The 16,844-nt window shown below is 35.2% G+C and overlaps 1 protein-coding gene across 1 annotated transcript in view; it reads left to right on the top strand.

Annotated features, from left to right (window-relative positions):
- ROBO2 (roundabout, axon guidance receptor, homolog 2 (Drosophila)) overlaps positions 1-16,844 on the top strand; it is an 843,022-nt gene that overhangs the window by 729,977 nt on the left and 96,201 nt on the right. Inside the window, exons 10-13 of the mRNA XM_006889811.1 lie at positions 2,320-2,401; positions 2,844-3,006; positions 4,552-4,718; positions 9,081-9,202. Coding sequence (XP_006889873.1) covers positions 2,320-2,401; positions 2,844-3,006; positions 4,552-4,718; positions 9,081-9,202 — 534 coding nt within the window. The remainder of the gene's footprint in view (positions 1-2,319; positions 2,402-2,843; positions 3,007-4,551; positions 4,719-9,080; positions 9,203-16,844) is intronic.

Genomic DNA, 16,844 nt, shown 5'->3' with positions numbered 1-16,844 from the left:
CTCGAGGCTGACTTGGGCCATGGAGGTTAATGCATTTTCACTGTACCACAGAATTAAAGAGTGTGCTTGAATAGTCAAGCTCCCCAGTAGTGTTTGAAAGAAGCAATTAAAGGTGGGTGCTGGATGATCTCAAACAAACTTTGAGCTCACTGACAGGCTTCTGAGTAGTCTCTGAGATGCAGACTCCTGGGAGCTTGTCTGCAGCCAAACTACACAAGGAGAAAAGTAGGTGATGGAGTGTGCCAGCACATTAATCTCTTTTTAAAGCATTTGGTTAAGAATAAAAGGACAAGGATGGAAAATATGTGAAACACTTGTGACCACAAAAAAGGCATTATTAAAAGTTTAGAGAATAAAAATGAATGGTGATGACAAGGGTGATACTGAAATGAGGGCTGGGGTTTTGGGTTTTTTTTCCCACTGATATTTGGGCATTTGATAGCCCTTCTGATAAACTCCAAATGAAACTGTTGTTCTTTTTTTTCTATGTCTGTATTGAAAGGGAGATAAAAATGTGCTTTACAGTATTTCACTCGTGCAGTCAAGAGAGGATTTCTATAGGTCACATTCCTTTGTGTCTCACTATTTCTTTTTTTGGTACTTAATACAAGACGAAAAAAAAAAAAGAAAAAAAATACGATGAATGCTGTATCCTCCTAGTCCAGCTAATTGGGGACTGAATCTTATCTTTTGAGAAGCAGAATATTCCTACACTCATTAAAATATACCTACCACAGCTAATGCCAAACTTCTAGCTCTACACAGTGACAAGGAGAAGCCGTTAAGAAGCAATGCCTACATACTCTTAGCATTTGCACGTAATAACAAGTGCTACGTTTTTTGTTCAACAGCTATAATAAAATGCAAATCCGTTTCCTCTTCCACAGACCATATTCAAATGAATATCCCATTAAAATCCAACCTCAGCTCATTATGTTTCGTTTGTGAGTGATGCTTCTTAAATGCAAAGATTTCTAATGACTGTAATGCACGCACAGCCAGCCACATTTGAAAGAATGACTCTTCCTACAATGGCTAGCCCCATCATTTCACGGTATAATAGAAGACGATTGTACAGAGATAATATGGTAAAGAACGACATGCCAAAGCAATTTTAAAGCTAAGTTAAAATATATAATACCATTTAAAATCAATTAAAGTGGTACAGTAGCAGTAACATCCATGCACTAATGATTTACCTGAGAATCAATTGTGGAAGCTGCAGTCATCAATAGTTACATTTTAAACCCAGCAGATATAATATATCATGAACTTCCCTCTTTCAACAAGGACTAGGCTCATGTTCATCACATAATTTAAATGCTTCATCTTGTGACTTGTAATATTCAATTTGGTCATCAGTTTTTCCTTTTGTCTTACTTTCTCTTTACTCTCAAGCTAATGTAAATGTGTTTGTGCACTGTTAACACATAGGACTCAACCACAATGAGGATTGTTTGAGTACCATCTTTCATCAAAGAATGCTAACTGAGTTTTTTGCCTTTGTCACTAGTGGAAGAAAACTCCTGGTTGCACCGTCAACTCTTTCTAAAATATTTTTCTGTTCCTTATTGGATAACAAATATACAGCTCCAGAGCTCCCAATAAGTTTACATGAGCAATGAAATTCAGTTATTAATTATATCTTTAAAAGTCATGTATTAGATGTATTAGATTATCTCTTTCATTTATGTAGTGTAATGTTTCCATAAACAATGTTCATTTAGCTTTTAATGATGGAATTTTGTTTCATTCACTCTCACATTTTAAGAAGTAAGTACCAATCTCTTTAAAGAGAGATTTCTTTTTTTAAAAAACCTTCCTTTTTACATTCTCCATATATTTTAAATGAAATGAAGGGCCTGATTGCTTATTTCTTTCTGGTTAGTTTTGCTCATTGACATAGAGCAAAAGCACACCTTACAGTTCCTATTTTGTATTTAGTTTATGGTATGCTGAAAAAATGCTGTCCTAAAATATCCTTAATCACACAAATATGATGAAACCCTACCATAAAATGGAGTTAGAATTGTGAATTACTATAGGGGCAAGAGGGAAAGAAATGAGGCTTACTAGTATCTAATTCGTAGGTTTTTAGTTTCTAGTTGTAAAATTATAAATATTTAAAATAGCTTTTTTCATATCTGTAATAAATTCATTTATATTTTAATTTATTTTAATATTTTCTGCATATAGAAGATTGAATCTAACAATATTTCATATTCTAATAAATTAAATATTGTCTGTGTTAGATCAAGTTATTTTTCCACAGAGTGGTTAAAGCAATATAATTTTGTTCTTTCCATGCCCTGTACGTAGATTTCTGATACTGGCACATACACTTGTGTGGCCACAAGCTCAAGTGGGGAGACCTCTTGGAGTGCTGTACTGGATGTGACCGGTGAGTTTTTTGTGACGTATCTCAACAGCAGCAACCCTGAGCTCATTCTCAGTTAGCTTATTATAAAATATCAAATTCAGTAGTGATCAGATCAGTATTTTTACTTCATCGACTATAAGATCTAAGTTCTATGCCACTTTTGAATCCTTGTACCACTTGACAAATAGCTTCGCATATGTGCAATTTGAGAAAAGTGTCTTTGATAACCTTACTATTTTATTTTCTATCTAAAGTGCCAGTACTTCTAATGATCAAGTGTGAAAGTTAAGCTAGTTTTTGTTAAGGTACAAGAGAGTCAAATTTCTTTTAAAATATTTCTGGCTCAAAATGAAGCTTAATTATATCAACTCCTTTGACTATTTAAATTTTTTTTGTAAGCAGTACTTTCTTCTTATATAATCAAGAATTAAGGTATCAATATTCTTTTCTGCTTGTGCCCTAGAATCTGGAGCAACAATCAGTAAAAATTATGACTTGAAGGACTTGCCAGGACCACCATCCAAACCACAGGTCACTGATGTGTCTAAGAGCAGCGTCACATTGTCCTGGCAACCAGGTACCCCTGGTGCCCTTCCAGCAAGCTCTTATATCATTGAGGCGTTCAGGTATGGGCCAGTTATTCTTTGCTGTAACTCCTAAATGCTAAAATCTCACATGAACATTCTTGCTTTTAATTTCATGGATATGCTCAATCAATTTGTTTTTGGAGTTAATCTTTTTATCTGACTTTATTAAACAGCAAATTCTGCTGTTTTCTACATTCATGATTTAATTATCCATGTCAAGGGCTATATGAAACTTTCTTTGCATGATCACTTGACTTCTTTCTTGACTCTGGCCACTTGTAGAGATGTAGGATGAGAATTTTTAAATTGGAACTAAGAAAAAATATAATTTCATTAGGCACACGTGCTTTTTAAGTTATGCAAAGTTTATGGAGGCATAGAACTCTGGAATCTTTATTCTTACTAATTAGAGCAGAACTTAAAATAATCTCGGTGGTTTGTTGGACTTTTTAAAATGGTATAGATTTGAAAGCATCTGTTAGTGTGTGTGAGAGAAAATTAAAAACCACAAATAAGAAATTGATTCCATGTGTTTTTGGTGGTTGTAAGGAAAGTATGTTTCCACATGTTATTAGAAGTAAGTGCTGTTATAGCGTTATTGTTTTATGCAGATTTTAAAAATATGAATGGCTAAAAAAAGAAAATGTAATGTTGAATAATAATGTGTTTCTGATGTTTTAAAGATCATAACCACTATCCTTGTTTTTAGTACATTAGAACATGATCACTTTCATTTTAGGCTTCCTTAAGCTGTGCTTATGTGATGATAGATACAGTTTTCAGATTTCACATAGCATTTTTCTATCATTTTCACGCCTTGATGGTGAAGGACTCCTGAAAAGTAAACAGACAGCCATGGAAATAACATTTTCTCCTCATTTTGAACAAAAGTAGCATCCGACCTCAGAGAAGGTGCTATAAAGTGGTGCTCGGTCTGGGACTGGCTGGAAAGTGATCCCCACATACAAGCGAGAGTATTATTTTCCCATTCTGAGATGAGAAATCCCAATACTGTATTATGTGAAATTTTATTTAAAAATGTGACCAAGAGAATATATTCATTACATGCTTCCTTTTTTCTTTTACAGATATGTAGTTTTAGAAGGCTCTATTATAATGTTGCATGTGGAATTGATGCAAAAGAAAACACACCTTGTAACAGGAAAATGTATTGGCATAATTTACTCTATAGTCCATTTATTCTTTCTACAGGTTAATTCTTTTCAAGGTATATATGTATACATTTAGGAGGGCCATATTTATTGTATCAACTTGATGTTGTGATCTGGCCTCTGTTCCTTTTATAGGTGTTCATTTAGGGGCTGCTCTACATTAGTGAAAGGCTGTCATATCTCCTGGGCTGATTTTAATTTTATTGTGCATGGCACTTTGTTAGGTGAGCTCGGCTTTGTTGTTGAATTGACTGAAGTCATCCAAATGTTTCATTAACTGGGCTGACTTCTTAAAATGGAGGTGGGAGTGTGTGTGTGATTTTCAGCCATCAACCTTTGTCATAGATATGCAACTCCATTTCCCATACCTTTGCAACTGTTATTTTAAATGAGATTGCTGTTTCCTTTTCAGCCAATCGGTGAGCAATAGCTGGCAGACGGTGGCAAACCATGTGAAGAGCACCCTCTACACTGTCAGAGGACTGAGGCCTAACACAATCTACTTATTCATGGTCAGAGCTATCAACCCGCAAGGTCTTAGTGACCCCAGCCCAATGTCCGATCCTGTGCGCACACAAGGTAATTTCAGTAGCTATGCGCATACTCGATGGCACATAACAATAACAACAACAACATGCACATACTGGAGTCTAGAATAAAACAGATCTTTAAGAGGATTTCCAGAGGAAATGCAAATATGCCTGAACTGGTTTTTATAAATAATTGTTCAGTTGACTTTAGTCAGGTGAAGAGAGGAAGCTCGCTGTGCATCTTGGTGAATTGTGCCCCTTTCTGGGTCTATTTAGGGAAACAAACAAGCAAAAACTACAACAAACTAAATGGGTTTACTTAGCATTTATTAGGGAATTCTGGTAGCCTAGTGGTAAAGAACTGTGCTGTCAACCCTAATGCAGGCGATTTGAATCCACCTGTTCCTACACAGGAGGAAGATGGACAGTCACCTCCCATGAAAGTAAGGTCAGCTATGATGCTCTTCTGACTTTACAACACATAACAAAACAAAATAAAGTTTATTACCACTCATTCATTCACTCATTCATTCATTGTCATAGCATCTGACTAGTAACTGATCCTCCATTGAGTTTTTGAAGCTATAAAAGGCATTGTTGTTATAGTTGTGTTCCATGGAGTCAGCCAGATCCATAGTTCTCCCATGTCAGGTTTTCAGAGGCAGTGAATTGCACAGGAGGAGATTGCCCATCGTTCTCTCACAGAGTGGTTGGTGGATTCAAATGCTATACCTTCACTTTGGCACCTGAGCTCATTACCAGTAGGCTACAAGAGCTTCATGTAAATTGCATAGATTTTCCATCTTTTGCCAGCTGAGCTGCTAGTGGATGGATCCACTAGAAAGGCATGACCTTTGAGTTAGCAGTAAGTCTCTACACATTATGCCCCTAGAGTTCACCTATAGGTTTTATTATAGCAACAGTTAACCCACTAAGTTATACCTTTACTATATTATAATACAAAGGAAAATAGCCTTTTTCTATTTCTTTGAAATTAATTGGACGATAACAAAGAATAAACAAAAACAAAACAAAGAAACAAAACCAAACCTTCTAACTCATCGTCAGGGATTCAGTACTATGTCATAGCTGACCTTCCAGTGGAATTCATGGGCTACAGTTCTCACTTGAAGAAATTTCCCATCTTTCTTCCTCCTGTGGAGCTGCTATTAGACTAAAACTCCAGAGAGGCACATCCTTTGAGAGAACAGTACAGCTTCCCCTGGCCTAGGCTACCAGTACTCCCTAATAACAAAAGCGATCTATAATAACTAAAATGTGCAGATGCCAGGATAAAAATTACTTCCTATTGTTCAAGAAGTTAATTCTCACAGTTTACTAGTTTTCAAAGTGTAACTCCCTTGAGTGCAAGCAGCCTCAAAGTTACCTGGTGGAAACGCAGATGTTAGTCCCCAAGAGCCACCCAGAAATGGGTCCTGCAGTTGTTTTAACGTGCCTCCTGGGTAGTGCTGATGCACAAGTTGGATATCCATGATTACAGTGCATTTTATGAAGTTACAACTTTAAAGGAGGCAATTTATTTCTAAAAACAATTCATCACTTTTTCCCCTGAGGCATGTTGTTGTTTTCATTATTTTTTTTAAAAAATTTGGAATATTAAATAAAATGATCAGAAGAGAAGATGTCCTCATCTAATCTTGAGTGTCCTGTCTCTTCAAGTTGAAAAGACACTGGAGTCCAGGGATTAACTTATTATGGTATATTAAGGTTTTCTTTCCTTAAGTGGCAAAGGGAATTAATAAAATAGAAATGGTAACTTTAGTACTTATTTCTCTCTCCTTCCCACAGGATTCTTGAGAAAGGGTTAATTATTTTTTATTTGTTAAAGGCTTTACATCAGATATTATTCAAAGTGGTATTTTTATGCCATGAAAAGCACCACACAGCCATAAAATATTATTATAATTACAATGTATTTCAGTAATAGTAACTAGCATGCTATTATAACAGAGAAGGGTGTCTTAAAGGAATCAAGTGAAATAAAGTTACCACGTGACTTTGTAACATTGCTGACATGATGACAGTCAAGGGAGGAGGGACTGCCACTTTGCTATTGTTCTCAGAGCAGTAATGTGATTAATTTTCCAAGATGATAAAGGGCCTGTAGGTAAAGAACCTGTCTAAGAAGAAAGAAAAAAGCACAACAAGAAACTTGAAGACCTGAAACTGGTTATCTTTTACCTTACCGGGATCTGATTGCTTTTTGGTGTTTCTGAATTTAATGAGTAAATTAAATTATTGGTCTTAAAATGAAAGAGACTTATAACTCTAAGTCAAGAAATCACAGGGCCCAGGTCGGCCCCGTCTGTGTGACTAGAATGTTGTGGCTTTGTGCATAGCTGCACTGCACAGTGGGGAGATAACAGAATGAGAAGGCTCCGGGGGTGATTAAATCCGGCAGGCATTCATGATCATTCAATAACTATGCCAGTCACTAAATCTTGACTCATAAAATAACTTCTCAGTGAAAGGGTCAGAAAAGATTAATGAAAAGTTGTTTGTGCTCTGGCTTGTTCCAGTTGAGAGACTCTATAGAACATAAGAGTTATGTTCTTTTAACAGATTTTTAATAGGAAAACTCATGTTTTGTGTCTGAATGTCAGCATCATTTTTTGACACGATATTGTCAGCAGCTTTGCATTCCACAAAACACCTCTTATCAAAGAGCATTTTTCTTTGTGAGCTTTTGTTTACCAATGGTAATACACACAGAATCTGAAAATCTCTCTTTTTTCACAGTAAGGTAGCAAATGAATATAATTTAATTAGCATTAACTTTTATTCTTTTTATTAATTCAAATAAAACTTAGTAGAGCTAGCTGTTTGTTGTTTTTGTTCAAGATTTCAATTGAAGAAAAAGCAACGAATTGTAACTTTCCCTTGTCTATGTCCTCCTCTAAGTCAGCACATGCAATTAAAGCTATGAAATATGGGGAGCTCTGGTGGCCTAGTGGCAAGAAGCTGCAACTACAATCCCAGAGGTGCACGGTTCGAATCCACCAGATGCTCTGCCGGGGAAGGAGGGGCAATCTCCTCCTGTACCAGTCAGATCTGATTTGACGGTACACGCACACAAAAATAATAAAATAAAATTTAAAAAATGTATAAAAAAAGCTATGAAATACATACTTAAGTATGCTTTTACACGATTGCTTCCTGATTAGAGAGAATAAGATTAGAAAAAGAAATAATTTTGAGTTGGACTACATTCCTAAAATCAAGCAGTTTGCAGGGGGGAAAAAAATCAACTAGCATACACTAATTAGAGAAGATGATCTGAATATGTGTGAAATTGTTTATTAAAATGTTTATTAAAAATTTTATTAACTTGGCTATCTATAATGGATGTACTGATTATAAACATCACCTGAAGTAAGAGAGTAATATTTAATGTTTCTATTTTTCTCCCTTTTTCATTTTCTCTTGCCTCAAAACAGCTGTATTATTTCCTGTCAGAAACTTAAGTGAAGCTCAGAATTTATTACTTGTGTATATTTTTTAGTATTTTAAATTTTTCATTAAACATATTTTATGGAGATTATGGGACTTTCCCCTTTATCTCCTCTATTTTGCTTAGCATTGAAAACATAATTCAGTCCCCAAAAATTACTTTCTATTCCATACTCCCTGGCTGAAGCAGATAAAGGAGAAAGAAAACCGTATCTACTAGTCAGACAAAAGAGAGAACAGATAGCTAAAGAGCAAATTTCAGATGTGTCCCCACTTCCTACACAAGAAAATTTTTCAAAAGAGAAAACTACTAACATATTTCAAACCAAACAAAAACAGAGATGTTCTGCTTATTTATTAATGAATTTGCTTAATAACCCAAAGATCTGTGGTTCAAACCTACTAGTCACATTATGAGGAGAAAGAAAAAATGAGGCACTGTCATGCTGTATAGACTTACATTCTTGGAAATGCTAGATGGCAGTTCTACTCTGTCCAACAAGGACTCTAAAAGTCAGATTCCAGGCATTGTTATGACTTGGTTTTGTATACAAATAGAAATGATGCACATACTTTATTCTTTATTAAGGAAATTATGTTTATATTCAAAAGATCTTTCTTAACAATTTATGTGTATTTAAATAGGGGTGAGAGGTAAAAAAATATTCACAAGAGTTCATTCTTGTAAATATTTTTAGTGAAGAGAAATATCTTTTACAATATACCCTAGCATTGTGACAAGCATGCACACATACACACACACACACATATTCTATATTTATATCTATAATGTTAATATTATATAATATAAAATAATTCATAATTTCTGCCAGAAGTCTAGGATTTTTAACATTTTTCCCCTTCTAAATATGTTCAATGGTGTAATAAATTGGAACTTTTCTATGAACTTTTAAGAATTGGAATGATTATCTACCTGCAGATATCAGCCCACCAGCACAAGGAGTGGACCATAGACAAGTACAGAAAGAACTGGGAGATGTCAGTGTCCGTCTTCATACCCCAGTTGTATTGACCCCCACTACGGTTCAAGTCACATGGACAGTAAGTATTCAACATCTATGTAAATGACACTTTCTTTTAAATAGGCCTTCATTCAATCATTCGTGTGTTTTTTGTAATATCAACTACAACTGATCAATGCCAATTGATCAATCACATTACAATATTTCATCAGATCTTTACTATATCTTGCCTTAAAGAAGTGCAAACCTTTACCATTTAAAAGCACTATCTAATAAATGATGAGAAAACTCAGTAGCACAGTATGATAAAAACCATGGCATGTTCTGTTTTCTTAATTTTAATGGCTTTGTTAAAATGTGATTAATACATAATAAATAAAATTGCATGGCTTGCAGAGTCCTGCAACCATCACTATAATATAAATATAGAAAATATTCATCACCTCAAAATGAAACCTTATACCCATTATTAGTTAGTCCTCATTGCCTATACTCTTTTCCTGTAAAACAACTGCCTTTCTCTATAGAGTTACCAATGCTGGATTTTCAATATAAATGGAATACATTATGGGATATTTTGTGTGTGACTTCAGTTACCTAGCATTATACTTTAGAAGTTTATTCGTGTTGTACCATTTTTATTGTCAAGCAGTATTTCAATACATGTCTCTGTTTTCATTTTCACATTGTTTGTCCATTTATCTGTTGACACAAATTGAGTTATTTTTACTTTTTAGGTGTTGTTAATAGTCATGCATATTTTTTCTATATGTTTTAATTTATCTTGGGAGTATATCTAGGATCATATAGTAATTTTTTCTTTATGATTTTGAAGAAATATACAGGACATTTCCCATCTTTCTTCTTTTTAGTCTATAGTGGATTTGAATAACCAGAGAGGGGCCACTTTAGGATTAACAGCACAACACTCTATAAACTATGCCACCAGAACACTGTTCTAAATGTTCTTTTAAGCACATTTGTAATTCTATTTTCTTGTCATGTACCATCAAGTCAGGACCATCCCACAGCTGACTTTCCAGTGGGTTTTCAGAGGAACAAGAAAGATTATCTATATTTCTCCTGTGGAGCAACTAGTGGATTTGAACCGAGTGCTTTGGGGATTATAGCTTGTTACCTTCCTTTGCTGTCAAAGTTTCTTTAGAACACTATTTCACTTACACTTATGAACTCCCTTACCAAAAAGAGAGAAAAGAAAACTGCTTATTTTTAATATGTTCTGTTTGGTGTATAAAAAGAATGAAATGAATTATTCAGAATGTTTTTATTGTGAGACAATATAATCTTGATTAAATGGTTTTCTCTAATATCATAAACCAGACAGTAGTAATTCCATTGAATAAATACAATCAAAAAACACTTCTTGAAAGCCACTTATTTTCTAGATATGAGGGAATACTTTAAAAAGAAAACAAATCTAGTTGAGAGACACATAGAAATATTGGCAGCATCATGATAGATGGTGAAGGAACTGAGATTGTTAACAGCTTTAGTTAGCTTGGCTCCAGCAGCCAGGAAATGAAAAGATTAATTGCATTTGGGAAATTTTCTATCAGTGACCTCTGCAGAGTACTGAAGAGTAACAATGTCGTTCTGGAGGCTAAGGTGCACCTGATCCAGGTCATAGTCTTCTCAATTAATTGCTGTGCATCAGAAAGCTGGAAAATGACTAGGTATGATAGAAAGAGCATTAATGTCTTTGAGCTGTGGTACTGGAGAAGAGTATTGAATATACTATGAACTGCTAGGAGAACAAATAGGTTGGTCCTAGAGAAGGTGAGATCAGTCTGCTTTTTGGAGGTAAGGATTCTGAAGCTGTGTCTGACATACATAAGACATGTTGCAAGGCATGACCAGTCCTTAGAGAGATACATCATACTTGGAAGGGTAGAGGGACAGTACAAGAAAGGAAGACCCGCAATGAGATGGATTGATTCAGTGACTGAAGTTATGGAGGTAGTAGGTGTGTCAGAGATAGTAAGATTGGCACAGGATAAAACAGGGTTTAGGGCTATGAGTCGCATAGGGTTACTATGAGTCACAGGGAACCCCATGGCACATAACAACAACAACAACAGTACACAGGATTAAGAGCCATAACGTATACACAGAGAGACACATTATAGAGAAATTTCCATCAAAAAAGGAGTGTATAACTCTATCCTACACAACTCCATCCTCTAAATGTAGTTGTTATGTATCATTGAGTCAGAATTAACCCATATCTGACCCTCCAGTGGGTTTTCCGAGTCTTTTAATCACACAGGAGGAGATTGCCTATCCTTCTTCCATGGAGCAGCTAGTGGATTGGAACCACAGAGATTCTTACTGCTAGGCCACCAGAGCTCTCTGCTTATCTATATCTACATGGGAAAATATTATGCCATTATTTACATGTGTAGAAAGAGAGCATGAAAAAACTTAGTATTATCCTCAGATAAGGCTAGGAGCAAACTACAGAACAAACTCCAAATTGCTTATATGCAAGTACAAGTATAAGCTGAAGAATTTAAAAGTATTTCAGAAGAATAGATCATCTCTAGAACAGATTTGATGCATTATGCACAAATGACTGAAGACCAGAAGAACTATAAGATAGCATCAAGGACATTATACATGCAAAAGAGATGAAAGGGTGGAAAAAAAAGACCAAATTATATGTCATCAAAGGGTATGAAATATGTTCTAGAACATATTCTGATAAATAGGTTTGGTCTGGTAGAAATTGAACATGCAGTCTCCCAAATTGTTTCTATCACCACGGCCATATTTTTAAAGTACTTATCCTTCTTCTTTCACACTTGTCTGTTAATTATACTGTGGTGATGATGGAAGTTGTACCACTAGTCCTTCCAGTACCAGCAGGGTCACTTATATTGGACAGATTATGGTGGAATTTCAACCTAAGAAGCAAGATGGGCCATTTGCATCTGATGTAAAAGACACCCAGAAAACCTAAGAAAACAGCAAACATTGTTTGAAATAATGCTGAATGATGATGACTTGCTTAAGGTTACTCACAAGCAAGGCTGTGAGTTTAAAGATGAAGGTATGCCTGAGCCAATCCATGATATTTTAAGTTGTTTCATGTGAGTTGGAAAATGAATAACAGTGGGTGTCTTTGAATTGTGTTGTTGGTGAAGAATATTGAGTATGCCTTATTTTGCCAGAAGAGCACCAAATCTGTTTTGAAGAAAGCGCAACCCAGTTGTTCTTTAAAGGCAAGCATAGGGACTCTTCATGGCATATACCTTGTGTATGTTCCAGGAGGTACGAATCCTTAGGGGTCAGGGAGGGGATCATACTGTGAAAAGCAAAGTGTCAGTAAAAGTAAAGAAGAAACTCAAAGAAATGAATTGGCACATCATGCTTAGAAGAGTGGAGGGACAGGGCAGCAGAGGAACATCCAGGATGAGATTAATTGACTCGGGCACTGGAGAAATGGGATTAGGTCTGTTGGAGATGATGAGATTGGTTCAGAATAGGGCAGGTTTCAGGGCTAATGTACATAGGGTTGCTATGAGTTGCAAGTAACTCGATGGCACATAACAAGAAACAATGGCATGGAAATGCATTGGACTATGTGATTCATTACAGTCTATCACAGTGTGAATTATGAGAATTCCAGAACACTTAGAAGTGCTCATGCATGATCTTTATATAAAGAAAAAGGCAATCATCCGAACAGAGCTAGGGGATGCTACATGTTTTAATTAAAAAAAGAGTATTATATTTGCATCCTTTCACCATACATTTCAATCTATTTTCTGAGAAAATTATCTGAGAATTCACTATATGAAGAATAATGTGGCATCAGGATAGGAGAAAGACTAAATGACAACCTATAATATGTAAATGATACAATCTTGCTAACAATGAAGGGACTTCAAGAATTTAATCATTAAGATTAAATACTATATAGAGCCATCAGTTTGGATTGCACCTCAACATAAAAAAGACAAAATTTTTCATTACTGGACCAAAACCAGTATCATTAAAAAATAGAGGAAATGTTGAAGTTGTCAACGATTTTCTTGCACTTTTATCAATAATCAATACCCATAAAAATGGGTCATGAAACCAAGAAACATATTTTATTGGATAGATCTGCTGCAAAAGATTCTTTAAAGTGTTAAAAAGCAAAGATACCTTTTTGATAAGTATAAAAACAGCACGTGCTATGTCAAGATGGCCATATCTGACCTTGACCAACTTCACAAAGGAGAACAGTCCCTGTCAACAACATCAATACAAAACCAATTTCCATGAGGTCAGATATGTTATCCATGCTCTCACCCTGCTTTCAACTCTTCCCAACACCAATCTTACTGCTGTAATGGGTCCAAGAGCTGATGTGATAGCTTACATAGAACCATATTAGCTAAGTTCAAAGGTTATAATTCAGGTTAATAGCAGAATGCAGTCAGGAGAGCTTCCAAAATGGTACCTAAGCCTTGAGTCTCATAGATTAGTATTGCATGCTCTCTGTTCTGCCATTTATGGCTCACTCCCACCCTACGTCTTCCATAAAGTTGGCCAAAAGGCTCCTAGTTCTGGTTCCATGGAATAGGAGACTCAAAATCTGCTCTGTCTCATGTCAGGTCTCTGGTTCTTTGCTGTGGTTGCTGCTTCCATAAGCCCTAGTCTGACTGGCACAAGAATCTCTGGCCCCAAAGAATGCTCTATCTATCTATCTATCTATCTATCTATCTATCTATCTATCATCTATCTATCTATCATCTATTTATCTTTCTATCTATCTATCTTCTATTCCTTGCTGCTGGTTAGGAGGATCCAAAAATTCTGCTGCTGGATCAGCTCAATTTAATAGTGTGACTAACCAATACCCTTGTGGGGAAGCCATTTTTAACAATAAACCCTTAACACCATGGAAAATTATATGCAACTGACTCCTGAAAAATGAAAAAAAAATGAACACCAAAGAAGAAATGATATACTTGAATTATTGTATTGGCTAAGAATATTGACTCTAATTATGGATTTCCAGAAGCAAATTTTAGAATGCTGTTAGAAGTGAGGATTCTAAGACTCTTATCTCCGACATTTTGACCATATTGGACCAATTCCAATCCTGGAGAAGGACACCAGCTTGATAAAGGAGAGGGAGAGTGGGGAGAAAAGAGGAAGAATATAAGATTGTTTGCCATAACAGCTGTAGCAATCAGCTGAAAAAAAATACTCAGCAAGAGAGGAAGACCCTCAATGAGACAGATTGATTCAGTGACTGGGGTAATGGGGTTAGGTGTGTCAGAGACAAGATTGGCACAAGATAGAGTAGGATTTGGTATTTTGTACACAGGGTTGCTAGGAGTCATAAGTAACTCAACAGCACATAATAATAACAGTATAAAAATGACACAGGAGAAGGATATTATTGATATTGTATTGTTTCTTTTATCATATATATGGTCACGGTGAGTTGAAACTGACTCAATGGAATTTTATAATATTTTCTAAAAATTTAAGTTAAAATTAGAGTTGTATGGAATTTTTTTTTAAAAAGCTGTAACAAAATCTTTCCTTTTTTGTGTATCATTTTCCACTAGCTAAATTTGTTTTTTTTTTTATAAGAAAAAAAAATCACATCATTAACATTGGGGGGGGGAAGGCAAACATTCCTCAGTTCTTGTGTTTAGTTTTTTACAAATAAGATGGTTTACTAGAGTTTGGCAGGATCAAATTACACAGAGCTTGGCAAGATCAAATTACATATGCTGTTTGGACTGAAAATAACAGCCACATGCCTTCTAAAGTTAATCTTGAAACCATGATGGTTATATGTAATAAATAGATTTCTTTCTAAGAACAAGTACTATAATAAGGAGGGTAGGCAAATATGATAAGAATATAGTAGTTCCTCAAAGGAAAACAGCTATTGAAAAATCATTTTTCTTAGAGTTGTATTTTTCCCTTTTTTATTCAAGAACCAAAAAATAATTATAGTGTCTTTGCTCTCTAAATATTCTAAACTAAATAGTGCTTTTGAGAACTAGAATTTCCATTCTCAGCCAAAATTAGACAAAACTCTAGGCAGGCTTTGTTGTTGTGTACCTTCAAGTTGGAAGTGACTTATAGCTGAAGCTTCAATGAGTTTTCTGAGACTGTAAATCACACAGGAGGAGATTGTCCATCTTTCTACCACAGGGCGAGAAGTGGATTCAAACCTTATACCTGTAAGTTGACAGTGCAATTCCTTCCCACTAAGCTACTGGCTGTGATAATTTAGTGATAAGAAACTGCTCTGTAATCCCAAAGACATGCACTCCACGAGCTGTTCCATGGAAAAAAGGATGGACAGTCTCCTTCCATGGTATTTACTGTCCCTGAAAACCTGTCGGAGCATCAGCTTTGAGTTTGCTCTGACTTGATGCACACAACAACAAGCCACAAGCATACTAAAATTGAGGAGCTACGTTAATTATGTCATTCGAATGTTTAAATGAAAACTGTTGATTTGAGGACCTGTGTTTTGGGATTTTTGTTTGTTTGTTTGTGGGGTTTTTATTGTTGGTGTTGTTTTTTGTTTGTAGTACAGTCTTTCAAATGTCATATCCTTGAAATCCAATTAAATCCGTTCTCATGAGTGAATTAACTAAATAGCAATTGTTTTGATTGTTCCCCCTGCAACAAAATGAAATAAAACTTTAAAATTTAAAGTTGAAATTAAAACTCAAAAATGTGCAGAATGTTTTCACTGATGTTGTTACTGATGTTATATGACATAAGTCAGAACTGACTCATAATTGCCCCTCCAAGCTGGTTTTCAGAGTTCCCATCTTTCTGTCAAGGAACAGCTGGTAGTTGATTAGAGCTACATGCCTTTACATTGGTAGCTCAACCCCTTACCACTTGGCCACTGAGCTCCTTTCTATTAGCTCATTTAATTGTTCCTATGTCCTTAAAATAAAGTTATTATTTGGCACATTGAGTAAAGTGAGGCTGAAAAAGTTTGAGAAGCTAAGCCATTAACTGTAATTGAGGCCTTCTGGCTGGAAGCTTGAAACTATTTTTCATTTCTTTCTCAGGGAAAAAAAATGCCCATTTTTTAAAAAATCTCATAATACTATGAATTTGTGAAAGATTCTGCTAGAAAGCACAGTCCTCTTTCTTATAATCAAGATGTTCATATAACAAATAACAAGCATATGGTTTAACTTGAAAATGAACACCAGTTAAAATGAGCTCCAAAAGTTAGTGGTGTGGAATACATAACCAACAAAAATCCTACCTATTTTATAAAAAATAATTTTCAGCATATTCTTTTCTTTCTTCCACCTGTAACAACAAATTTCCTCCTTAAAAAAACCATTGTGTTGCAACTGAACAAAATTAAGTTACACTGTTTAGTTATTAAGTAGGTTGTTATTATTATAAGCTGGTTAAAGGCAATGTACACTGAAGCGAGTAAAGCAATGTTGTGTAGTAAACATTAGCTTCATAAGGTCTCTAAAACACTTAATTAATGAAAACCAAACATGGATAAAACCAATTTACCCTGATTTACACACTCCCTTCATCTGGAAACAGCTGCTTAATGTTCTTCTTAAAAACACAGCTTGCTTCTTTCAGTATTAACAAGCTATTATTGTGAGTTATGTCTTTCTCTCAGTATATAAATTCACTTAAAGTGAATTCAGAGAAGTTTATAAAACACAAGCTTAATATTGTTTTAACGTATA

Source organism: Elephantulus edwardii, unplaced genomic scaffold (genome assembly GCF_000299155.1).
Source record: "Elephantulus edwardii isolate Elephantulus edwardi_28Jun2011 unplaced genomic scaffold, EleEdw1.0 scaffold00081, whole genome shotgun sequence".
NCBI classification, from domain to species: Eukaryota; Metazoa; Chordata; class Mammalia; order Macroscelidea; family Macroscelididae; genus Elephantulus; species Elephantulus edwardii.
This window is presented reverse-complemented; position numbering and strand designations above follow the sequence as displayed.